Source organism: Wyeomyia smithii, chromosome 3 (assembly GCF_029784165.1).
Source record: "Wyeomyia smithii strain HCP4-BCI-WySm-NY-G18 chromosome 3, ASM2978416v1, whole genome shotgun sequence".
Classification (NCBI taxonomy): Eukaryota; Metazoa; Arthropoda; class Insecta; order Diptera; family Culicidae; genus Wyeomyia; species Wyeomyia smithii.
In genome coordinates this window covers 27,680,936-27,708,431 of record NC_073696.1, presented here as the reverse complement: position 1 = coordinate 27,708,431, position 27,496 = coordinate 27,680,936, and the positions used below count along the sequence as shown (strand labels likewise).

Sequence of the window (27,496 nt, the reverse complement as noted above, 5' to 3'; positions counted from 1 at the left end):
CGTACGAAAAATAATTCATTCCTATTTTCATCCCTATATAAGAGCCTGTTTTAGTTGGAGCCGCTCATAATAGTTCTGAACAGCGACAACAGTAGTCCTCCCTTAGCAGCAGCAGGAGCAGTGCAGTGGATACCATCGATAGCGGATAGCGGCCACAACTGTGGCATGGCTGCGGATGAGCGTAGCAGCTTCGGCGGATCTCAGCATCGATAGCAGCTGGGCCAGCAGATGCAGGTACAGCGGATACCAATGGCAGCGTATAGCGGCCACAACTGTAGCATGGCTACGGATAGCGTTGCAGTTGCTCAGCAGTTGGGCCAGTGTATAGCGGCCACAACTGTGGCATGGCTATGCATAGCGTAGCTGTTGCAGCGGGTATATCAGCATCGATAGTAGCAGGGTCAGCTGATGCAACGACACTCCCTTCACTAAAATGCTGTTTCAGTGTGGTAGCGGGCAGCATCAGCAGCAGGCTTGCATGAAGTGAATACATCAGCCAGAAACTTTCTCTAAGGCCTCTGCCATAGTAGACGCGAAAAGCGGCGGGAACCGATTCGCTCGGCCGTAGGTTAATGTACAGCTCTACTGATGGCTGTACATTAACCTACAGTCGAGCGAATCGGTTCGCGTCGCTTTTCCCGTCTATTATGGCAGAGGCCTAATGAGAAAGTTGTATCATTTTGTTCAGAAGAATATTATTGTCGGTAATATTACAGAGATGCAATTGCGTGAATCCGATTTTGAATTGAACAATTGTTCTTTTGAGAACAAATAAAACACGTATTTGAAAAGTTAATAGCTTTTGGTACCAATAGCAGTATAGTGACAGCCTCAGCGGTAGATGCAGCCAGTACTACCCTGAGACCGATGTTAGGGATGTGCGATTTTCTTCCGATATACCGAGTATTTGGCATCGATACTTCAACAAGCAATATTATCGGATATCGATATAATTTCATTTGATACTCGAAAAATATCGGAAGAAAATTCGTGTTGACGGTGTTCTCTTACCCCTCTCTTACCCCTACAAAGATTTGAGGTAGACGATTTATCTATTAGATAATTAGATATTACTTCAATTAAACCAGAAAGCAAAAAAAAACGGACTGGTTTTGTCAATACAGATATAAAATCCTCCATAATATTACAATGCTTAAACGGCAGTATTACTGAATAAAAAAAAATTAAACACAAATTTCTAAGCCATTCTACGACCAAGATTACCAAGTTCTAATTATTTTACTTCTTTCAATCAATTGAACATTATTCACATCTGAATTAAGCCAACACCCAATCTAGCTCACAGCTAAATTGCTACAGTCCCAACAAGGCCATTCCCGCCGAACTCAGCAAGCAAAGCACAGGTAAACCGTGAACTTAACATGAGACTCATGAGGATGTCCCCACCTAGGGAAGTCTAGAAAATTTCCAACCCGAAAAAGTCCTAGAACAGCTAGGAATTTCAACGTCCAAAGACAATCAAAAGTGTCATAACTTTCCCGAGTATTCCGACGTATGTCCAGAACTACTAAAAAGTTTATTGTGTCACAAAAACTCAATTTTCATAACATACATCAGCATAATACATCTGTATGTATGTAAATAAAAAAAAACCTTTATTTTTCAAAATGTCATATATTAATTTAAGAAAGGTAGTCAATTATATCTGTGTAATGCGCGCGACTCTCAAACCTTTGTAGACTTCTCATTTATTTTTTTTTTACTACTACATTAAATACAAAATCCATCATTATCATCGGGACGAACATAATAGTTTTTACAATGCTTAAATATATACTAAAAAGCTATTACAGCAAAAGTCCACATTAAATCATCCGTTATGAAAACTTCGTCAATTTAGTGCGTGAATTGTGAAACATTTCTGTTTAGCTGCCTAAAAAACAGCTTTGACGTGTGAAATACATTGTCTCTTGAACTCAAGTAGCGTTGCTGCACGTTTGACCTGTGTAGGCATCGAATTGAACACTTTAATTCCTTTAAAAAATAATGAATTCTGCGAAGCTTCAAAAATAAAATTTGGTGTTCGAATTTCTGTCGCGTTTCTATGAATTGTATCTATGAATATCACTTCCTCTCACAATTCGATCACACAAATATCGAGGCAGCAATCCGTTAACTATTTCAAAAATGAACACCATCGTCATGAACACAATTCGCTGCTTCACAGATAACCATTGCAAGGCATCCAACATCAAGGCCGAGGAAGTGAATCTACTACATCTCAAAATTAACCGCATAACTTTATCCTGCAAACGCTGTAACCTCGATATTTGAGTTTCATTTGCCAAAAATAAAATGGAAGAGCAAAAGTCCAAGTGGGGAGAGATGATTGATTTATAGAGATGAATCTTGCTAAAAGTACTCAACTCTTTATTCAAACGACAGAGAATTCCATATTTTTTGGCAATTTTCTTGATGATATTGTCGATATGAATATTGAACTTAAGTTTGTCATCAATAGTCACGCCAAGATATTTCATCTCACGTACGCGTTCAAGTGTCTCGCTGTCAATTTCCACAGAGATATTTTCAGTAACACGGTTGCGCGAAATAACCATAAATTTAGTTTTACTTATGTTCAGTTTTAGTTGTTTGAATTTCAACCATCTACTCAGCGAACACAAGTCCTCATTCAAGTGAATAATAGCAAAATCGAGATCTTTAGCTGCAATGAACAGTACAGTATCATCAGCAAAAAGGTTAAAATCACAGAAACGTAAAACTTGTCTCATGTCATTAATGTACATTATGAATAAAATGGGCCCTAATACACTTCCTTGAGGTACTCCAAGAATGTTTCCCATGGGAAAAGATGTAAATTCATTGAAAAATAGTCCGTTGAGTTCTGTCACACAAGTAGCTCTCAAACCACTTGTATGCAGTACCTGTAATACCAAAGCGCTTTATTGTTCGTAACAATAAGGGCCTAGAAATTGTTTCGAAAGCGCGTTTTAAATCCAAGAACACTGCAACAATAGTTTCTTTACGCTCAATATTTTCTTTCCATTTTGCTAACACCAAATTCAACGCAGTATCACAAGAATGACCTTCTCGATAGCCTGATTGTTCTGGTATTAACAAACTGTTCATATTAAGATAATTTAAAAGTTGGCCTTAGATAACAAGTTCTAAAATTTTTTCTAATGTGTGCAACATGTTGATGGGACGAAACTCTTCGGCTTTACTCGTACCAGCAACCTTTTGAATAGGAACCACCAAAGATTCCTTCCAAACTCGTGGCACGTGCCCAGTTTGTAACGATTCATTGATTAGGCCAAGGAGGTCGTGTCCGATGACATGAAAGCAATCTTGAATCACTTTTGCATTAACGTTATCGATTCCAGCCGTTTTTTGCATTGAAAAACAAATGTTTTTCAGTTCTATGTATGAAATAGGGTGAACACATAGGGAAGAAGGAAGGAAGTATTCTTTTGTTATCACGCACATTATGAAAATTACATATGAGTTTTCCCGCAGGTGCGAACAGTCTTGAAACTCTCTTTTAACGCTTTTAACACCGTCAACGCGAATTTGTTAAATTCGTTCGACAACGAGCAAAAAAAAAACAGCGTGATTTTTATCTTTCTCAAAGTGTGGTTTTAAAACATTCACACGTAAATAAGTCTAATCTAGTAATTCAAATTTACATGTCATAAACACTTCCAGTGTTATTCGCTATCGACGAAATGAAAAGTAATTCACGCAAATTGATTGTTTGTGAAAATGTTTTTTTCCTACTTCTTACATGCCTATCCGTTTTAGCATTAAAAGATTCAGCAACTTCTTTACTTTGACATCAGTGCACCGTTGGCTACGAAAAAAATTCAGTGTAGGAAATCCGGTTTTTCGGGATATGTTAGGAAACTGAGGAATTTTTTGAATATTTGAACAGAATCTTACACTTATTGGTTCAAAGTCCATAAAATTACTGTCACAGGTTATCACAGGTGTTATGGTGATATGCTCCCGAAATAGTCCTTCCAGAACAGATTTCATCACCGTTTGAAATATATGATCAATTTGAAAATTTGGAAAATTTACTATGCTTATAAACAAACCAATGCAACTCGCTCACAAGCAAAACTTTCGGATTCACGATTTCGTTCGTTTTTTCGTTTGCACTTCACCCGTTCCGATATTGCGATAATATTGAAGTATCGATACTTTACTTGCGATATATTTGGTACTTGGTATCGGATCGTTTCAATATATCGTGATACCAAATATCGATACCTTCGCTTCCGATTCCCATCCCTAACCGATGTGGAAGTAAATGGGAGCAGCACGCCGAAACAGTTCGGGTTATGCTTAGACGCGCGTCTTTTTTTGTTTTTAATATTTCCCACATGAAACGACGCGCTTTCGTATGATAGCGGCGGTATTAGCGGTAGATGCATTTGTCAACACTTCCTTCAGTAAAGCCGTGTCTAGTTTTCAATGTGAAAACACCTTTCTTATTGTGTTGACCGTGCGCCTTAGTAGGATAAACACTACATCCTATGATAAATTGAACAATTGTCCTTATAAGGACAACAAATGAATTAATGAAGATTTAATTTTGAAGTAGAATACTTCTCTCAGGATGTTCGGCTACATAGGGATGTGAAATGAAAATCTAAAACTGAAAAAAGTGAGAAAAATTTCAAATGCTAATAAATCGGTTAGTTTTCGATGGATTTCCTTCGTTTTTGCAGCAATCGATTAGAAAATCTTCTAAGATTCCTACCAAATGCATGAAATTGCAATTTTATCATTCGAACTATTGTACTATTTAAAACTCTTAAGCCTTGTCAAAACACAAAACTCGACCTCTGATTGGTCGTTATACCGCGCTTTCCCAAACACAGTCGCCAGAATTATGGACCTTGTAAATTGGGAATGCATCATTTGGCCTATATAAGAGCTTTATCAGATAATAAACAGACATTTCATCGGATATTAAATTTAACAACTGAAATTTGAAGAATACAAATGAATAATTGAAGAGTTAATATTTTCTCGTTTTGCGCTATAATCCAAAGTTAATTATCTTCATCTACATGCATACTCTGACTATTATTACGTGTTTGCGTCGCTTAGTGTTTGGCTACGGTCATGCAAAACGCTAATAACGGCGCGATGCGATTCGGCAAGACGAAATGTGTTGAAATGTATAGCTCTACTTCGCCTTAAAGAGAGCTACATTTCACCACTGTAAGGCGAATCGCATCGCGCCGTCATTCGCGTTCTGCATAACCGTAGCCTTTGTTCCGTTCCCGTTTAATGATGTCGTATTAAATGATCAACCCTAATCGAGTGTATTTCCAAAGCTATTGCAAAAAAATATTGACATAAGACAGGCTGTCGTAATTCCACGTTAACCTTGCGGTCGTTTCTTATAAACAACCTCTTCCACTTTTTTGATGACATCCGAGAGCGTTCCTCTATGACAGTGTTAATATTGGCAAAATAATAACAACCGCCTGATAAAATATATTGCGACTATAACGTTGCCGTCTAGTTCCCCATACACGGTTTTTTTTTCTTTGCTGTTCACCTTATTCCCATGTTGACGATAGCATGTGTGGTTGTATGTAACACTCGGTATACGATACACACATCCTTCAGTGCACAGCCGCTCTATTGCCGAGTTTGCTTTTCTTTGCAGGAAGCTTGTCGGTGAGGTACCGAGCAGTTTTTACGCTTTTTCTTCTCACAGCCCTTTTTAACAGCCTTCACACGACATCCATTCAAGGCAAATGAAAAAGAGAGGGAAAACGTCTCCGGTGGATGCGAGCTGTTATCGAAACGCGCTGTTTTTGTAGTGCGGACACGAACGCCTGTATAAAAAACAGCTTCTTCTCTTTTCTACATTCGCAATCCCGAAGACATCCTCTAAATAATGCCGAATCGAAACACGGAGTACATTTTTCGTTTCCTTTTGTGATGCTCTGTTGCCAATATGTTCTCAACGTGACTCTCGGACTACCAGCACGTTAGGTATCACGAACAAACACCAACAGGAAAGAAAACCCTAAGCAGACAGCAAAAAAAGACTGTACCATTGGCATGCCTGCGTAGAAGCATGATCGGGCAGTCTCCACGACTTTCTTTTCAACACCCATCTTAATGTGATTAAGAAAACCCTTCCGGCTTTCCGCTAAAACAGTTGTTCACATAACATAACGAACTCAAGATTCTTGTTTTTCAATCTTTCCAAAGCATGCAATCGCTTGGAAATGGCTTAGCGAGTAACTCCCAATACAAAGTAAGCTGTTCCTGTGTTTGGCATGGATTCTCATCGCGCAATACCTGTAATTCAGCGTCTTCGAACGATTGTGGCCTTCCTTTACGTGGACACTATTGTCAACACCGATATGACACATTCAAAGTCAATCAAAGTCGACCATCACTTATTGCTGGCGCAATCTATTGTTAAATAGCGAGAACTTAATTGCGTACCTAATAGTTTTAGGAACCATTCAAATATTACATAACGCGGAATTTGGCAATTTCCAGTACCCACCCACCCCATAACGCAATTTTTCATGTTTGCCACACGCAATATAACGCATCGCTGAATACCCCCCACCCCTGTGCACGTTATGTATTATTTGAATGATCCCTTAATCAACGTTCGAGATTATTTTCCTATCTATTCAGCAGTACTAAGAGCCAGTTCACGAGAGGGGCAACCGCTTGTTGTTGCTTTGATGCTCGTCGATTGGGCCGAAATTTTCAGCGTTTGTTTATCTATTCAAGGTAGTAAGTGTTGCAAATTAATTAATTTAATTAGGCGTCGTACACAAATTACGTAACACATGAAGGGGGGGAGGGGGTTTGAACCAGCGTTACTCATTGTTACATAGGAGGGAGGGTGGGTAGCTGAGCTAGTTACGTAACTGAAATGTTTGCTCAAAATTGAAAATTTGGAGGGGGTCAGGTTATTTAGCGTTACGTATTTGGGGGGGGAGTCATATTGAACGTTACTTATTGTTATATAGGAGGGAGGAGGTCTAAAAACAAATTTTTAGCGTTACGTAATTTGTGTACGATGCCTTATTTTCATTGAGGTAAAGCGGGGTGAAAGTGTAAACCACAAACAGTGCAACAACTCCTGCTAGAGTTGATGGATTTTTCTAAAAAAATTCTACAGTAATAGCACAGACAAACAGACGTTCCACTCGATGACAATTTCATCGACCCGAAAAATAACGACTATTTTGAAATTTTGCTTAGTGAGCAGTAAAGCCGCTAGTTTCGCTATAAGCAAGCGTGCACATTCATTATCAAAGACAAAAACCTTCAGTAATGCCGCAGGTGTTTTTTAAGCAAGCGTGCACATTCATTAGCAGAGGCAAAAACCTTGAAGTTAGGTTAAGTATACATGATATAATCGAGCATGTACGTACATTTCGTTTTCTCCTATCATTTCCTGTGTGGTTTGGATTCCTACCGTTCCAATTTCACCAAATGAGCCCTGGTGAAGAGTAAAATTCGTTCACCTTTTGGTGTAATTTTAATCTATGTAGATTACCTATAAGTTTTAACTCACGAGTGTCTGGTTTTCCAGTTCCCGTTACCGTAATAATTTGTAATATTGTATATTTTTGAACCTTCACCTAGTGTTGTTAAATTTTTTTTAGGTTTCAGAAATTTTGACTATATTTATTTGAGTATTTCAATCTAAAGTACCTGATTTTTTAATTTACTAACATCCATCTATCTGTGATTATGATTCTTTAATTCACTGACGTTACGTTCAATCTCTAAGCTCACCAAATGTAAAAGAGTCAAATTGATTTTTTTTTATTTTTTGTCGTTGTGAGAGTTATTGGCTTTCATCTATCTGCCAATATCGTTTTTAAATATAAACGATTGAATACCGGTGGGTTGGGGTTGCAACACGAGTTTTTGCAGTTTTAGTTTTTTGGACGCCATGTTGGGAAAAACTTTCTTTAAGGAACGTTTTACGCAAAATGGCGTATCTTCTGGTAAGGTAACATCCATAAATGACGTAGCATTCGAGGGGGGGGAGGGTGTTACAGTTTTTGTGACAAGGGGGAGGGGGGGTTGTCAAGCTACGTAGCAAATATGAAAAGAAGAAAAACTTTCTTTGTTGTCACTGTTTTGTCTGTTTAGGGTCATTTTTATTACTTCCTTGTCTTTAGTAAAAAAATTGTCATGGGGGGGGGTTGTTATAAAACTACGTAAATATCTAGACGGGGATCTGACTTTGTGACGAAATGCTACGATGGGGAAGGGGGGTGTCCAAAAAACCTGAAAAAAGCTACGTCATTTATGGATGTTCCATAAGGTAGGCAGTTCTAGTAAGGTAGAGTGATTATCAAAATTTTCTATCAAATCTAGCCGGAAATATTGTGATTTTCGAAGGCGAGTTAGAGTGGTTTTCGAGAAAAAAAAACCTTCTAAGGCCGTTTTATTCCTTTTGGCGCATTTGGCTTACACATGAAATTAAAGCTCTTGAGTTGCTCTACAAAACGCTTTATTTAGAACAATATTTAGAAAGTGTAGAATAACACACACAAAGTCTCAGAAAAATCCATCAAGCAGGAGTTATCACACGTTTCGTGATTTGGGCGTTTTTGGACATATTATCTTTGAGAGCCGTTTTACCCCACTTAACCTCAATGAAAAAATTAAAAATTTTCAAAACAAGCAAACACTGAAAATTTCAGCCCAATCGCAAAACATTAAAATTACGTCCCTCAGAAAGATGGTCGCAAACTGGCTCTTAACTTCACATTTTCAAAGGAAACTCATAAGACTTTTAAATTCCGTAATCGGTATTATAAAACCGCTTTAAAAACTTACCTATTAAATATTTTTACCTATATCTGCTAAATACTTTCGGACAATACAAAAGAGCAGAGTTAATTGCAACTGAAAATCGAAAAAAAGTCTGCAAAATCAGCTGAAAATTAGAAATTTAACCGATACTCTGGTTACACGATTAAAAAAATCTATTTAATCCACATAAGAACACCACCTAAATTCTGGAATATTCGTAATAAAATTCTTAAAAAAAACTGTAGTGTGATAATTCACAGAAACGTTAAGCTTGAGCTTGAGAGCTTGATTAATCACCACCGGTTGCCACTACGCTAGCCATGCAGGAGCGATGTTGTTTTGAAGGCAGATAAATGTTCTCTACCTCACCGTGAGAAAGCAAACGGATTCGGGCCAAGTGAGGGGGTGGTGGTGATGTTGAGGAGCCTGAGATGCTCAAGTCCTTTGATAATCAAAACCGGTCTGCTTCTAAACAAGATTCAAACTCGCGACCATCTGCTTATAACCTTGTGACTACCAGCTCTCCATTGACTAATTTTAACAGGTTATGGGCCCAAAACCCCTTTATTACCATGTTCACTCCAAACAAGCAGACATGCAGAATATCAAAAGCGATGCAAGGAAGTTGATTCGGCAAGTGATGTGAAAAACTATAATATTTCAAATGGCCAAAGAGGAGATCCCTGGTGATAGTGTGAACAGCGGTGGCCTAGCTACACTAGTTGAAAACGACCTGTTGGTGTTAATCGCTTTCACCAAGATGCTGCGACGAAGTGTCATAGTAGGCGTGTTTTCGGTTGAAGCAAGGTCGAATTCACACCACGAAAGTCGGTGCTCACTCATCATTTACCGCCAGTAATTCTTCGTTGAAGGTAGGTTGAACGTATTCTGTACCTTTTGAGATTCTTTCAGGAGTGCTTCAAGACGGTATTCTGGGCCCTCTGTTGTTTATTCTGTTTAAAACGATTGCTGTACGAAGTTGGAATCACCAAAATTTTTGTACACTGATGACATCAAATTTTACCGTTCAATCACAATGAAGGAAGACTGTTGTGCACTTCAAATGGATATCGGCAAACTTCTGGAATGGCGGAGCTTGAATGGAATGGAAGTCACTTTTTTGACTGATTAAGTGAAGCACAGGTATGTTCATGAAGAAAAGCACAGTTATGTTCATGAAAGACCAACATTGGAGTCGTTTTCGACCAAATCTTTTTTTTTTAAATCGATATTACCAGAACCGATTATAATATTTGGCTGAAATTTCTTTATATTGTTGCTTGAATGTTCATCGAAAAGAACCCTCTTCAGATGTTTTCCGCTAAATGGCAATAGTGATATTTGATTTTGGGACTTCTCGATTAGACTGGGTCGTTTTCGACCCGTTGTATTGTAGTGCGATTTTCATGTATATGACATTTCGTAGTTCATAATGTTTATTATGATGAAGTTGTTCACACTCGTAGAACTATTATTAACACTATTTCGAACAAAGAAAAAAATTTGTTTTGTTGAAATGTTTTGTCGATTGAAAACAATATCGTATGAAGAAGTTCGTTGCATCTAAAATAAGTCGAATGATGAAGACTTTTCAGCTGGTAATAATAATAAATATGTTCCCGAAGTTTAAATAGAAAATGAAGAATCTGGGAAGTTTTATGGAGGAGACGATTTAAATGATATGTGTTTTCCATAATTCATCAATGTCGCCATGAAAATGACCCACCAACGTAAGATTAGTCGTTTTTTTAACGTAGATCTACGGTTAAGCAAAAGAAATAGCAGTAAATTATTATGCTTTGCTGAGTATGTGAATAATGCTGTGGAACTCAAATAGCACATTGGTTGACATCTCAAGAAACGTAGTTTTCATTGAAAGATCAGTGATGGTTAAGTCAGAAGCAAGGTATGTTCAGCTAATGATATGTAGAACTCAACAGATACTCTAGATCTTGTGTCAACAAAACTCGTAGAACTAGTCATAGATCTATCTGAAGATAAAGAAAACCAAAAATCTTTCGATTCAAGAAGGGTGGAAAATACCTTCTTGGTTGTTAGAGATAGCGCGAAAGAGCACAGACAGCCAAGATGGCTGAGTAACTACAAGACAGCATTGTGTGCCAAAGACTTCGTCGATGTAATTCCACAGTCCGTGGATTTACTCATAAAGTGTGGCAACTGGAAGCTCAATGTGAAGACCCCTAGTGTTTCGAAAAGATGGTGAAATTACAGTACTACAAGGCTTTGCCAACGCAGATTATGCAAACGATCCGGATGATCGAAAATCGGCTTCAGCAGAAGATTACTCTGAATTCAGTCGCCAAGAAAGGAATTTGGTCATCACATCACTCAATGCGAATGAAGAGGTAGAGTTACTCTACATGAAAACTATGCCAAAGAAGGTTTTTCATAAAAATTATCATTTCTTCTTGTATATCGACGCTGTGGCCTATTGGCCATTAGGGTTTGCAATCCCGGGAACGATTTCCCGGGAAATGGCTTTTCCCGGGATTCCCGGATCCCGGGAACAGAAATATTGATACCCGGGATCCCGGGATTCCCGAGTTTAGCGAAAAAAATTGTATGATTCACAATAGTTTTTTATGCATTATTGCAATAAAATTAAATACGTCAAACTATTGCGAGTTCAAATAAATCATTTAATAAAACTCAAAGTCAGTATAGTATTTAAACGTAAAAATCATCTTTGAATGTTAATTAGTAAGTTGAGTCGTATTGAACTGATTATTTTGTATTCTCTCGTTAGACTTCCGGTTTGTCTCGGTTATAGAAAACCACCGAACTACGAAATAACGTAGTTAATTAACCAAAAATCTTCCTTCGAATCTTACGTTCTTATCCATAATGATATAAACTCCAAATGAAATGTCTGTCAATGAAAACTAGACTTGAGACGCAGTTTATTTAAAATAAATCACAATGGCATAGCAAATATATTTAAATGAAAAATAGAAGGCGAAAAGGTCTGCTACCGCTCAAGTAAACAGTAAATATTTACTGTAGTGTAAAAAACATTTTGCTAAAAAAGTCCGTACCGAATAAAGCAAATATTTTTCGCGTCCAATGCCTGCCTAAATGCCCAAACACAATGGATACGTTTGCGTTGCGTTGACGTTAATTTGACAGAAAATCTATGGGCTAACTGTCAAATTGCCGCAAACGCAGCCGCAACGTATCCATTCATTCAAACATCAGCGATGATTCAGCAGACTTGAGCAAAGTTTTACAGAAGGAAATAAAATATTTAGCTTAATGGAAAATTGTCAGCGGATCTGAAGCGATTGTTTGACGACATTAATTCCCCTTATTCTCCTCTTCTGCAAATATATGCTACAAAAATCGATCACGAATTGACTTGAAAATGTTTTGTATTTCATTTGTTTTTTTTTTTGTTTTTCATGCGGATTGAGAATGAAATTTTGAACAATTTTTTGTTACATTTTACTTATGAATTTCATTCAAAATGTCATTTTGCTAAAGAATTCGGGAATTCTCGGGAAATTCGATTTTTCATTCCCGTTTCCCGGGAAATCGATTCCCGGGAAAACCCTATTGGCCATGTTAACAATTATATATAATGGGTGTAGGTGGTTAAAATTGTTTATAAATAATCAACACAAATAAATTTAAAGGTTATTTTATACTTTTTGCCCTAGGACGATCATAATCGGTGCAGAAGTTTTGGAAACCAAATTTAGCCTGGGAAAGTCGTAACAAAGTGAGTCTTCTCATTTAAAACACAAAATGTGGGTATTTTTCAATGTTATTCTTCATTAAACAACCCCCATGTTCTTGGAAACGAATCCGGATAGGTGAACTAATTAGGTTTGTAACCTTCCCCCATTTATTATTCCTACAGTCAGCGAAAAGGTCATCCGAAAAAGCCCGTCGCTCCGAAAAAAAGGGAACGGTGTACCTTTCCAGGAACGTCCCCGCAGAGTGTCTAGCCGTTTCGGGTAACAAAATCAGACCGAAACGCTTCCGGTTTCTGCAGCCGACCGTCTATCCGTTTGCGAACAAGGGTGAGACTATAAGTTTTTCGTTCCGATGAAGCAACGAACAAATGGGAAAAAAGGAATTTTCGTACCTGACCACGGGTAACGGTTTTTTGGTTGACCCTTTTTGCTTGCACGCCTGAATGGTGGTACTGCAAAAAAAAACATTGTTTCTCTTTGGCAATTTTCGTAATCTTCAAATGGTTGTAATAAAAATGTACATTAGCCATGAAATAAATAGGCTAAATCTACAAGACAAATTGTATGACCTTTTTCGATTCCGAGAAACTTGTCGAGATAACATCCTAAGCAGAAAGAATACTTAGTTACCGTGCGCACTCGTGATGATGGTAGCAGCAGGCGCGAAATGTATCTGCACAAAACTACCATAATATAGTTAGTGTGAGCAAACACATCTCAGCAGACCGGCAGAGCAGCGTGTAGTGGCAAAGAGTGCATTTTTATTGCCACACTCGAGGAAGAAGGAGGTAGCTATAGGCAAAAATGCATTACATGCGAAAGGCAGCAATAAAAATAATAAATAATAAAAATAGCGCGAAAAAAAACAACAGGGCCAGCCACAGCCAGAGCGTGTGCTATATACTGGCCCTGGAAACGTCCGATAGAGAAACGGCTGTGGAGATGGGGGGAAGAAGAGAGAGAGATAGCACTCGATAGAACACAGAGTTCGCGAAAACAGCACACTACTAGTTGTGAAAGTGAGAATGTATGTTTTTGCTTGCGCGTTTTTGCCTTGGCGGCGGTCTGGAGATATTGTATGCAAAGCGAGGATTAATTTGATTATCCATTATTGAAAATTATTCCCAATAGTCACAATTACGTGGCGCAGTAAACCCTAGTCCGAAGCAGCAAAAGTTGCCTGCTGCTCTGGTGGTGAGACAGAAACAAAAGCCATGGTCGTATTTCAGCAGATTTAGCTGCGTGGAAGTTATTCAGTAAGACATCGATTGAAAAGATTGACTCATTGTGAAGAAATGGATGTGGAGAAAGCATTCGTTTCCTTATTATGTGTCAATCCGGTCACCTCGATCAATCAAAGCTAAAGTAAATACACTAAAGTCGCTTTTTACGCGGGGGATACATGCCGCGTAAAAAAAACCGCGTGAATTCCGGAAACCGCGTAAAAAAAACAGCGTTAATTCTGCATTCCGAGTGAAGGGAAACCGAAATCCGCGTAAAAAAAACGCGTAAATTCCGGAATCCGCGTAAAAAAAAACGCGTAAATTCCGGAATTCACGTAAAACCCCTGTAAAAACCGCGTAAAAAGCGACCTTAGTGTACTAATTAGAACAAAAGAACAGAGTAGAAGTCATTACAAAATAATCTCATGTTTAAATTATTTTATACTATTGTTTATTTGTTCTTCAATTCAATTCTACGAAAAAAATCATGAAATATTGAAGTAGGTAGGAAGTAGGACATTTTCTAAAATCTTTTTTTAGGAAAACTAAAAATTTAGCTAGACATGGATGGTTATGAGTCATAGAGAAATGAGAAAAAAGTTAAAATTAAAAAAAAAAATTAACACCAGAACGGTTTGTTTTTTATATGCATGAGGTCTTCGGCAAAGTTTTAGATAGTAATTTTGTCTTTTCAGAAAAAATGTTCAATGTCACTCAAGATTTATTATTTTCAATATTGTTAACAGTGTAAATTTTATTGGGTGACAAAAATATCATCTCCAACTTTGCCGAAGAAACTACACTGGTCAAACAAAAGATTTTGGCTCTAAAAATATTTTTATCATTCATCCGAGTGCCTACGGCTCAAGAAAAAACTCCCAAAGTTAGATTTCCTGTTACAACAAACTTTTGTGCTGAAATATAAATCAAGTAAGTCGAGCCTGTAAATGATAAAAAAAATTAGAGCCACGAAGGTTTGTTTGTTTGGTACAGTGTCTTAGGCAAAGTTGTAAATGATAATTTTGTCCTTCTAAACGAATAATAAGAAGAAACAAATCGTTTTTGCTTGTATACACGAACTAATTAAGCCAAAAAACCCGTCAAACGAACATTCCACTGTAAAAAACAGTTGAAACAAACAATTGTTCCATTTTGCAAATTCATTTTTTTTCATTTTTCTAGTTTCAACTATCAATGTTTAAATACATTGTGTAGTACAGGTCGGACTTCTATTATTATTCATAAATGTCTGAATGTCATAAATGTCATGAATGTCATGAATGTCATGAATGTCATGAATGTCATGAATGTCATAAATTTCATTTGTCATATATGTCATATATGTTATAAATGTCATAAATGTCATAAATGTCATGAATGTCATAAATGTCATAAATGTCATAAATGTCATAAATGTCATAAGTGTCATAAATGTCATAAATGTCATAAATGTCATAAATATAATAAATGTCATACGTGTCATAAATGTCATAAATGTCATAAATATCATAAATGTCATAAATGTCAAAAACGTCAAAAATGTCAAAAATGTCAAAAATGTCAAAAATGTCAAAAATGTCAAAAATGTCAAAAATGTCAAAAATGTCAAAAATGTCAAATATGTCAAAAATGTCAAAAATGTCAAAAATGTCAAAAATGTCAAAAATGTCAAAAATGTCAAAAATGTCAAAAATGTCATAAATGTCAAAAATGTCAAAAATGTCAAAAATGTCAAAAATGTCAAAAATGTCATAAATGTCAAAAATGTCAAAAATGTCAAAAATGACAAAAATGTCATAAACGTCAAAAATGTTCAAAATGTCATATATGTCATAAATGCCTTAAAAAACATAAATGTCATAAATGGCATAAATGTCATATATGTCTTGAATGTATAATGTCATAAATATCATAAATGTCATAAATAAATGTCATAAATGTCATGTCATAAATGTCATGTCTTAAATATCATGTCGTAAACGTCATAAATGTCATGAATGTCTTAAATATCATAAATGTCAGGAAAGTGATGAATCTCTTCAATGACATAAATTGTTTGTGGTAACACTTTTAATATCATATATGTCATAAATGTAGAAATGTAATTAATATCATAAATGTCATAAATTTTATATATTTTATAAATGTCAAAAATGTCATAAACGTCATGAATGTCATAAACGCCATTAATATCATAAATTTTAGCAATTTATTAAAGTCATAAATGCCATTAATGTCAAAAATATGAGAAATGCCGTGCCGAAAAAATGGCAGTACCAAACTTAAGATGATTTATTTAGTTTCAGAGTTTCAGAGATTTAGTTTCACTCTCACAAACCTTTTAGATAGAATCCCATGCACTTTCTGATTGAAGACAATGATGTAAAAACATTTTGACTATCCTTCTACTATTATTTATTTTGTTATTACCTAAATTATTTTTATTTAGTTGTATTTTATTACATTATTGAAAATCATTCCTGTCTTTTTCATTTGCGTTAATTATTCCTGACCTCGTCTAACTCGAACATCCACCGCGCGTGTTTCCCGGGCCGGTTGGCTTATTTTTCGAAGTCGAAAAACCTTTCAACTGGATTTATATTGCGGTAGGAACGGCGAAAAGTAATACCCCAAATAGGAAAAAAACAAACAGTTTTTAGAATGCGCTACTGCAGTTGCAGTTTCATAAGCTGTCTGCAGGAGTGCAAACAGTAGTTATTATAGTGGCAATGCAAAGACGACAGCAACTCAGAGTTAACGTTTCTATAAATTGAAACAAATCTCTAGCCGACAAAAAACAATTTTTTTTCTAATTCACCAAAAATATAAACAGTAATCTATTTCAATGTGAAGTTCAGTGTGAGGGTTAGGTGAGTAAAAAATTACAGTTAAAACTCTTTTCTCCTAGAACTAAGGTGTCCAATCTTGAGATATATAGTCTTCGGAGAATAGCAAGTTGATGTATCGAGTAGTGTTGTTGAGTGCCCTGCGCCAAGAAAAAACCGGATGTTTATGAACTATCACATTAATGACTCTATTGATACGATGCACTTGATTAGCTTTGTGAATAAAACTATTCATATTGAATAAAAACAGGTTTGTCCCAAAAGATTGTGTTTTCTAAAACAAAAACAAACAATAACCAAAAAATGAAAACGTTGATTCCGGCCTGGCGCGCTGGGTTCTTTTTTACTGCCGGTTGCGTCAATGTGCTAACCTTCCCGAACCGACAACGTCCCGGGATTTTGTTGTGGTTTTTCTTGAGATTTTTTTTTTTTGTTTTTACATTGCTTAGAAATGATGGTGCCTGCTTGCAACCGAGCAAGAGCTAGGAGGAGAGAAATTTGCAAGTGCAAAATCGATCCAAGCAAGCAACACATGCAATTCTTTTCTCCTGATGCCTGCTTGTATGCCGCTCGATATTGCGTTTACCGCGACGCGCTTTCTTATGAACGACGTCCGAAGAACACTGCATGCAGGGAGCTGCAGAGCGACTGTCTGCGGCAGTGTATAGTTTCTTTCCTTGTTTTTCCATCAATTTTTATTAAAATTAAACAGTTTTTCTTGTTTTCTTTATTTGCATGCGATGCCGGGTTGGGAGAAACTGTAGTGACTTACATAGCGATCGAGTGCAGTTGCTTGTGCTGCATACAATACCACTGCATTTTTTTGTGTGCTAAGATGGTAGTGGCAGTGAAGTCGTTTTTAATTTAGCTTATTGCACCCACGATAGAGTACAGATTAGGGGCCATCCACATACCACGTGGACAGATTTTTAACGATTTTGACCCCCCCCTCCCCCTCCGTGGACAACTGTTAATATAAAATTTTAAAAAATTGTATGGACCGTGGACATTAGCCAACCCCCCCGCCCCCAAAGCTGTCCACGTGGTATGTGGATGGCCCCTTACCTAACGTTTGTAAAAATTCTAGCCTAGCCATATTTCACACTTTAATATACATTTAGTTTTATATTATGATACTGTAACATTTTTGACATTATTAAAATTTTTGACATTTTTGACAATGTATAATTCCCCCTTCGAAATCCAATTTTCAGTTAGCGAGCTATGATAAAATATTCATCTAGAAAGCTAATATCTAAACGTTAGCAGGCAGATCACATCGCTGTGCCGGGGGAATGGAGGCAGGTCATCGATACCCAGTTGTGTCGGGCGGAAAAATCACCAACGGCATAAACATCATGTCACGGGGAGAATAGATTCACACCAGAGGATTGCCATTATAGCGATCCGATTATTTTTTTTTTTGTTTTTAGTAATTGCATTGTGTTGGTATGCTAAATGCATTGCACACCCGCCGTGACGGGTAGTGAAATTCGCAATTTTGCCTCCATGCCATAAAGCATAACCAGTGCAGATGCGGAATGGTTACTAGAGCAGTAACATAGGGTGGATGCTGGTTTCAAAATCTTGGAGGCGATTAGATCTTTTCCAAGGATTCAAAACGTACAATTGTTTAAACCACCATTTGTGGTTTTTGTGCTGAAAATGTCGCTGTCTGTTGTATTTCGGCACAAAACATGAGCGATTTTTACGCCCCTAACCAGCCTAAACAATGATATACAGGCGTACGGGATGCGTGACATAGGTCTGTCGTCGGCACACAGGTCATCTCGGTTCGAGTTTGGTTTTCTGCTTCACCAGAGTGCCCCCTGCTCAGTCCTATGGTCAGTGCACTTTTTCTAGCTGAGATGAGCAAGCGTACGTGGGATGGCGATGGCGTGAAAGATAGGATAGCGCGGAATTAGGATGACACATACGCAAACACACACACATACTCGCTGCTTTGTGCTGGGCCCTGTACGCTGTTGTGTTTCGCAGTTGAATTGTGAACTAGTAGCGCCGTTCCTCGAAACTGACGGGAAAACCGGAAAACTGCAGCACTGCTGCAGCCATTTCCACCCAGCAGCTCTTCTAGCCTGAAGGAAAACTAGACAATAAATCGAAGAGATGTGCTCGCCACCATCACACCACTTTAACCCGATAGCAGCTAGTGCAACAAAATGCATCGCGTACTCGGTAGGCTGTTTAAGGCAACTCATACACGAATAACTAGGTGTTCAATGTTCGGAGTTAAAAAGTCATATTTTTCAGGAAAGAACGCACGGAGTAGTGTGATATAAGTGTGATGGTGTAGTGAATAACACTACTACCCTCTACGATTTAGGTTTGGTGCTCTGTGAACTTTCAACCTATGGAATGCGCTTCTGAGACGGCTGGAAGCTGTTTCAAATTTTCAAGCACAAATGTGAATTTATGAAAAATATTTTTGAGTATTCTTGAAATACCGAAAACATCGGGAGCATTACGATAATTGTCCAATTTCATAACTCAATCAGTTTTTGACGGATCCCGTTCGTTCTTGCAGCAGTTTGGAAAATCGGTGCTAACGATTGTTCTATTGAAGGATGTAGGCTCTTGTTTTGAGGCCGAATACCATCTAATATGTGTGTTTTCAGAATCAGAAAGATACCCAGAGCCCGGAAATAAATTCCACAAAGCCAGAACCAAGCTTTTTGCTTCCATTTGGAGCCCCAAACAATCCTAAACTTACCGGAGGCCGATTGGTTTTGTTTCCGCTTGGCGCATTGCATTTCAAATTTGTATGGAAATTTGTATGGGAAAACCAACTTTTTTGCATAAAGAACTTAGAATAGCTTAAACCATACGTTTTAAAGCTTCAAAAGGTAGGTTTTTATGCTTAACAACTTTGCTGAAGACACTAAGAAGCTACGATGTCCAATAAAAATGCTTTAACTGTTTAAAGTTGAGTATGTCAAACTAAATGCTGAAAATTATGTTTCCTGCCAACACTACCAGTGTACCACCGTCAATCAGATTCCTATCATAATTAACCTCTGCAACATGTTGTACATCCTACTTGCACCCTAAAGATTGATCTAAATTTGTTTATCCAGTCTAGCTCAGTATATAAATATGATACGAAAGGTTACTTCTGATAGCAATTTTACTGACGCCAGTACACTGGCAGTGTTGGCAAAAAAAATGATTTTCAGCATTTGATTCGACATACCCTACTTTGAACGGCTATAGCATTTTTTCAGAACATCCTAGCTCTTTAGTAGCTTCGGCAAAGTTGTTAAGCATCTAAAATACTATACTTTTACGTAGTGTAGCGCAATAATAATGCTGGGCTGAGCTCCCAAGAAAGGGAAATGCAAAAAAGTGGGTTTTCCCATACAAATTTGAAATGCAATGCGCCAAGCGGAGACAAAACCAATCGGCCTCCAGTATGTTTAGGATTGTTCGGGGCCTCAAATGGAACCAAAAAAAAACTGGTTCTCGAAAATTGATCACTTTTCCCCACCCTAATATTAATACAAGATAGTCCAACGTAACCTTAGCGTTAGAGCGAAAGTTGAAAGAGAATTATTGCTGCAATTCACCGCTTCAGACCGTCAAAATGTTCAAATTCCAATCAAGTATGTTTCCAAATCTATTGCAAGAAATACAATACATAAGACAGTTTGTCGTAGTTTTACGTCAAACTTGCGGTCGCGTCACATACACAACCTCTTCAACTTTTTGACGTACTTTAGTGTTTGATAAGACTAACTGTTCAGTCATGTTTTACTCAGCTGATATCTTTGAAAAAACCTTTGATTTTGGAATGGTCTTTATTTCAATCGCTCATTGCATTAGTTTATGTCTTAAGAGTAATATTAATTATCTGCTAAGAGTTATTACACTAATTTATATCAAAACGTCGACAACAAGCTTCGCGTTGAGAAGTATTTTGCCGCATCTACAATTCATATATGAGAACAGAAAACAATTATAAATTGATTCATGCTTTAGTCAAAATCTTCACATGGAAATTATTGTTTGCTAAGTACCAGATCCTTAGCTTTAACATCAGCTGCGCACGTACAACAGAAGCAAAAATTTCCTTCAAACAATATTCTAAACAATATAATTAGGCGTAATAGTTTTTCCAGAAATATTCCGTTCGGTAACATTTTCTCAAACTATTGTGATATGGCAGATTTAAAGTACGAAAAAGGTTTTAGAATTTTACTCACATCAAATAATTACAAAAAAAACTTTCTGTTATGTTTTCTTTTTTCCCAACCTCATGTGTTCATAATTTCAATCTCACCTATAACAAATTCTTTTTTCATGACTTGCTTCTCTCTCTCTCTCTCTCTCTCTCTCTCTCTCTTCATCTCTCTTTTGCTTCCTTTCTTCCTTTCTGCTCTTTTTTTTTTCGTTTCTTTCGCATGTTTTAACTTTTTTTTCTCCTTCTCCCTATTTTTCTTTTCCTCTCTCTCTCTTTCTCTACTTTGTCGATTATCCCTAAGTCATTAACTCCATCACCTCTTTTGACAACTTTTTCGAATGTGTTCATTCAGAACGCTAGATTGAACGCTCCGCTCTCCAGAGATGCAGAAACACGCAAAAAAACGTGTTTATATGACACGGGTTTGTATTGTTCTAATCAAGAAAAAAAATGATTGATTTTTTTTTTTGAGTTTCCACAACCAGTTTTTTACTCGAACTAATTTCTAATTTTAACAACGGCTTTTACTCGTTAACATTCAATTTCATTAAGGCAGACAATGTGTGCAGCAGGGGAAGCGAAAAATAAGCGAACTGGAAAAATGATATAGATTTGGAGAAATATACCGCAAGTCATTTTCAATAGACAACAATCAGGTTATAGTGACGCTTTGACCCGTCGCTTTCAATTAAAAAGCTATTATATCATTCTCAAGCTCTTCGTGAGTGACATGATAGCTACTCCGAAGCTCTTGCCTCGATTTTGACAACGGGAGGGCTAGAAAATGATACAAATGCGTTTTAATTGAAAGAGAAGATTATCAGTCACTCTCACATGACGATTCTCAATCGAAAATGACAATGAGCGCTAACAGAGACAGAGGGCTTCCATACAGTACTTCGCGCAAATATATGGATGAGAAAAGAAAACCGTGACGATATGAAACGGAGAACACATAAACCAGTTTCACAATTCGAACTGGTTACGCAGCGCCAATGATCAACAGCGAAAAAAATTCCGAAATATGGTTCGAAGTTTGCGTGACGTATGTCTTGGATGCCATTGCCGTTTTAACTGCGGCTTGCGGTATTAGAAAACTATCATAAAACGACGTGATGCGGTGCTAGTTTCAATTAAGACGCTGAAGGAAATGAAAGAGTCTCTCTCTCCGCCGATTGAAATAGTCATCAGTTTCATTTGAAACGATCCGATGAACAACAGACGGGAAGGAGAGAAAGAAGTGATTCGATGACAGCAGCCGGAAGGAATCAAGTGAAAATGAAACTGTTCGAATCGAAATGACAGCGTGAAATAATCAGTTTCATTGTTTTGTTTCGAAAATGTTGAGCCCTGGTTTTGACCAATTGAACTACGGGGGACGGTGGGGGACTGTTCCACAATCTATATGCGTATCACATTCCACTGCCGACTCATTCTATTGCTCATCTACACACACTGCAGTGCAAGCGTTATTTATACGTCTAAAAAGAATGTCTCATCGCACACAGAAGAGTCAGCTGATGCTGATAACTCTTATGTCGTTTCCGTTTTCGCGGTGTAGCTACACTCAAACGACACTTTTGACACCGTAAATGTTTTATTTGACTTTCTGGACTACACTTTTTCTGCCTCTGACTACCCTTTTTCTGTCCCGGACTACACTCGAAAAAAGCAGAGTGTACTGTAGGAAGTTACCGACACATTCACACGTATGTGTCAAAACTGGTTTGTTTTGGTTCTCGTTCCACGTGGTGAAGTGTCAGGTAAATTTTTTTTCAGCACATTTGCGAGATGGACATATGAAATGGAAACGAGACAAAATGACGATGGCGATAATGACCAAAACAAAACGAATTGACAGCTATCCCATTATTAAGCATACCAATGCAACTACACTGAAAATGTTTTATTTGAAGCTGCAAAGTATAGTCCGGAAAAAGTGTAGCTACACCTCGAAAACGGATTCGACATTATAGACCTGTGCACAGTGGTCCAATAAGGCAAAAAGTGGAACTTAATTCCATGGCGCCTTTCACCTTCGTCCTAGCTTAAAAGTGTTTTCGGAACAATTGTTTGTATGAATGACCCGCATAATCGCAAATTGTCAAAAAATATGAAAAGTTTAATAAACTAAAACAAAAAAATAACTTTTTTGTGTTAAGAGATAGAAGAATAGTTTATTTGGCAAAGTTGTAGAAGGTTAAAGAATATGAAACTTTGTCGATCAATTAAAAATCCTTTTATCGGTACAAAGTTATAAAATATAATACATAGAACTTACTTAAAAGTTAGTTTTTTGTACTTAACTTTTGTTAGTTGCATTTTACCTGAACGTGTTGTTCGGAGGAATTGTTAGGTCACACAAAACACACATTTTTGCCAAAATCCATATATCTCCAGGACTTTTCCTTACTAAGCTATATTATATTTTAGCTTATTTTTTCTTTAAATTCAAAATCGTATAGGTCAAAAATTAGCAAGAGGAATCATGATGTCAATACTTTTCCTTGAAGTTAAGCTGAAGTACTATAAACTTCTTTAGGTTCAATTTGTCCCAATAACCCATATTAGAGTACGGCTAGCATATGTCACAGTAGGTTTTCATATATCAAAAATACTAACTTTTTTGTGTTAAGAGATAGAGGAATAGTTTATTCGGCGAAATTTTAGAACATGCAAAAATATGAAACTTTGCTGAACAAACAAAATTCCTATCTTCATTGGGTACAGAGTTACAGAGTCTTTTGTATAAAATTTGTTTAAAAGTTGTTTTGTACCTAACTTTTGTTAGTTACATTTTACAAGAACACGTTATTCTGAAGAAGCATTTGTGCATACAAAACACACGTTTTTGTTGAAGGCCACACATCTCCAGGACTTTTCCTTCCAAAAATATAGCATGTTTTGCTTATTTTTCGATAATATTCAATTCCATTCTACCAAGACGTCCAAAAAGAAATTTATTTAAGCAAAGTTGATGCTTTGAATTATATATTCTCAAAGTAGATGCACACAAGATATTCTACGGCAAATTTATTTAGGTACCAGTTGTTATGACATTTTTAAACATTTTGCTTATAGGAAAGTTTGGTTCGTTTACATTCACAATTCGCATCTCTATAAAAAATGGTTAATTTTGTTTTTGCCAGATTAGAGTTCAGTTCAAAACTGCTAGTACTATACTGCCGTTCCAATCATAGTTGTCCCAGCGTGCATAAGGTTTGTGTAGAACATTGGACTACTATGATTGGAATGGCAGTATATGAATCTGAGATTTTAATTTTCTGCTCTTTAAAAAATAATCAACCCTAATTTGCTAGTATGTATAAGATTTGTGCGTAATTAAGTGTCGATTTATTGACTAGAAATCTATTAAAAACATTCAAAATTTAATTATTTCAGATCATTTTAAATAGCCTTCCTAGTAATATTTTAATAGCAGGAGATACAGCTAAGCGGATTTTCCCCCATCTGTTTTACTTAAATAAAACATTTCAAATCAGCACCAATGCAATCTTATCAACTGCCATTAGCAAATATCTGAATAAGTATTGAAACCCAATATCGTCACTATCACATCGAGCAATAGAACGGTGGTGATGGGATAGCGGGAGTTAGACTCCCACCCAACCGGTCACCATCATTTCGTCGTCATCTGCCGCTGCTGCTGGTGGGGCTACTGCGGCTCCCCAGCGTTTGGCATAGCGACCAGGCCGCGTGCGCTCCTTCCGCCGTGCCCGTCGCAAAAACTTTTCACAACTCAAGATCTACGGAACGGACGCGACGGTGCGTACCTCTCTGTACCGACATACATATACACACTATAAAAGCCTGGTACGCCTGAATAGGAAAGACCGCGCGCGCCACACACGCAAGGATCGTACAGGCGGGTGAGGGAGGATTGGGCAAGCGACGACGCAACGCGGCGCGAGTCCTTGCTCTGCTTTCTGCGGACTATTGGGGATCCGGGAATCGCTCGCGCGTGTGTTTTCTGTTCCCATAGTTTGGCTGGATGTAACTTTAAAAAGCGGAGGTTGTTTAACACGCGGCGATTTGCAAGTGCTTCTGCGAGCCACTTTTGATGCGAGGCGAATAGTTTACAATGTTGAGATAGAACCTTTTCAACTAATAATAAGGTAATAATGTATTCTGTCACTTACCGATGCAAAACTCAACGTGATGCAGAGGCAATTCTTTGAAGTGATTCCGAATGAGAAAGATGTTCTCCAAAATGTAGGACAGCCGTAGCAGGAAGACGCTGTCCACATCCATGAGATTGTAGTTGCTGTAGCCCGCAGACAGTTGTTGAACATTTGCCACAATTTCCCGAATGCGGTGTGCGTTATGAATTCGATCTTTGCCCTGCTTGCCGCGACCTCCAGTGGAAGAATTGATTAGCCAGTAGTCATGATTGATAAGAATTTCATTTAGATACGCTTCCATGTGCTCTTTTAACGGGACATTTTTAAGCTTGAGTTCCGCATAAGCTCGGGCGATGATTTGGATTTCATCTTCGTACTTTAGTTTCTTAATCGAAATGAGGAACTCAAATAGCTGAAGATTGCCCCGTCGGATCAGCAGGTAGTACGCAAGGTGATTATCGATGCGTTCGGTTTCCCGCAGGATCATATGCTTAGCCAACTCATCCTGCTTCTTCTCCAGGGCCAACTCCGCGGCAGTTTGATATTTCTTGTTTAACGCATTGCAATCGGCACCGCGATTGATTAGCAAATCAACCAGCTCTAATCGGTTCGCCTTGGCAAAAATTGACCGGTGCAGGGCGGTATTGAAAAACTTCTCCTCTCGGATGTTCACATCGGCGCCGCTGTCGAGCAGCGTCTCCAATTTTTCTAAGTCACCATTCTGAACAGCGTCAAACAGCATGGCGCTCGGGGTCAGCCGACGGGTAGTTAATAGTTACAATGCTGCATTCTATGAATTGTTTTATTACCCTAATAAGATGTCCTACTTTGGTTAATTTTAAACTTTTCTTGGTACACCATTATGTCACTATTTACACATACAGTTTCTAGTATTTATTTGAAAAACGTCCAGAGTTTAATTTTGAAACTTCTGTACATAACTTTGGTACTTTTCCAAGAAACAATTACACTTTTGATCATTATTCATAAATTAAATAAAGACGTTAGAAAACAAAAACGAACGAAACAAGCACAGAGCGGAGTATTGAATCTAGAATTTGGATTCCGTTTTTTGTCCGCCGAAACTTTTTTTCAAACTTCTAATCACTTGACTAAATTTTAAACTGTTAGCTGATTTGACTGCGGAGAAACGAAACGAAAAGTACCATTCGCGTACAAAATCACGAGACTGAATGAATGAAAGTAGTCAACGGTCGGTCGGTCGCGCTGCGGCTGGTCTGGCCTGCTACGCTGCCTATCATCATCGCGGCAGAAGCCAGCCTGTGCTCTCGCTCTCGCTCCCGCTCATGAACTGTTGGGCACCATGGAGTGCACACCAGCGCACGGTTCTCCCATATTATATAGCGGACAGGTAAACAACCAACACACAAGCAAACATTAGCACGTGCTATTTGCAAATTGGGAACACTAGCTTGGCAAGAGAGAGCAACACTTTTCGCGACGTCAAGGAAAACAAACAAACCTCCAAGCTAGGCGATAACAAAATAGGAAAAACATGTGTGGAAAATAAACATTACCACTACAGCCGAGTGCACGTGGTTGCATTGCCGCTAGCTGGTAAATGTACGTTTACATAAGGCAGCGTAATTGCGAGACCTTTCTCTCTTTTGTTTTTGTAGTGTGCGATTTAGTTTGACTGTTGGTTTCGGAAGCGCGCGCGAATTTTTCCTGCGAAAAAATACTCAATCCACTGCTCGGTCCAGGCTGGAGTGGAAAACTAATACGCAACAGTGCTTCGAACTGGGTTTAGACACGAGTTAAACACTAGCTGATCACTTATTCTTTATTCCAAATCGACATCTCAAGTTTTTTCGACAACTGGAGACGCATGGTGTTTCCAATGGAGGCTCTTGGTTAATTGGCTGGAGGCTCTTGGCTGATTCCTATATTTAAATTAGAGAAATTAGTAGTCATCATTAACTCGAAGGCAAACTAACTATTTCACTGCTCCAACTCGTTTTCAACTAAATTACACCCGTTTTAAGCCGTATTTCAAATATTTCTGCTTCTCACCTTTTTGACGTAGAATTAGTAAGTGTATTTTGTAACTGGTTTAGTTTAGTTTTAGCTGTAACTGCTTAAGATTGGTTTTAGGAAATCTGAACTCGGTTGGTTTGCCGCTTGGTGGCCGCTTCGGTGTTAACTTAACTTAACTTAACGATATGCTTGTTTACAGTTATACAGCTGAAGAAAAATTGGAGTACCTCGTTTGTTTCCCTCCCCCTTTTTCACATTTCGTCATTCCTTCACCTACGCCGCAATGCCTGGTTTTTGCGTTAGTCCTCTCCGTAGGTATTTAAAACAATTACATGTCAAATTCATCGTCTACTACGTAATAGAAATTATGCGCGTTTCCTACTGGAGTACCTATCGGTCTGGCGGCTGTAATGGAGTTTTATGCTGCAGAAGTATTGGAATTGGTGGAGAACGCTGCTCTTACTAGCGAAAATAAATCTAAAATCATCCCGCATCATCCGTAGTTGGCAATCCGCAATGACGAGCAATTGAACAAACTTTTATTGGGCGTCAGAATTGCCCA

General features: G+C 37.8%; 1 protein-coding gene across 1 annotated transcript in view; it reads right to left on the bottom strand.

Moving 5' to 3' along the window:
- Positions 1 to 26,149, bottom strand: part of LOC129729830 (uncharacterized) — a 91,725-nt gene extending 65,576 nt beyond the window's left edge. The window contains exon 1 of the mRNA XM_055688669.1: positions 24,955 to 26,149. Within this exon, the coding sequence (XP_055544644.1) occupies positions 24,955 to 25,678 (724 nt within the window). The 5' untranslated portion in view covers positions 25,679 to 26,149. The remainder of the gene's footprint in view (positions 1 to 24,954) is intronic.
- Between the last annotated feature and the right edge of the window lie 1,347 nt (positions 26,150 to 27,496).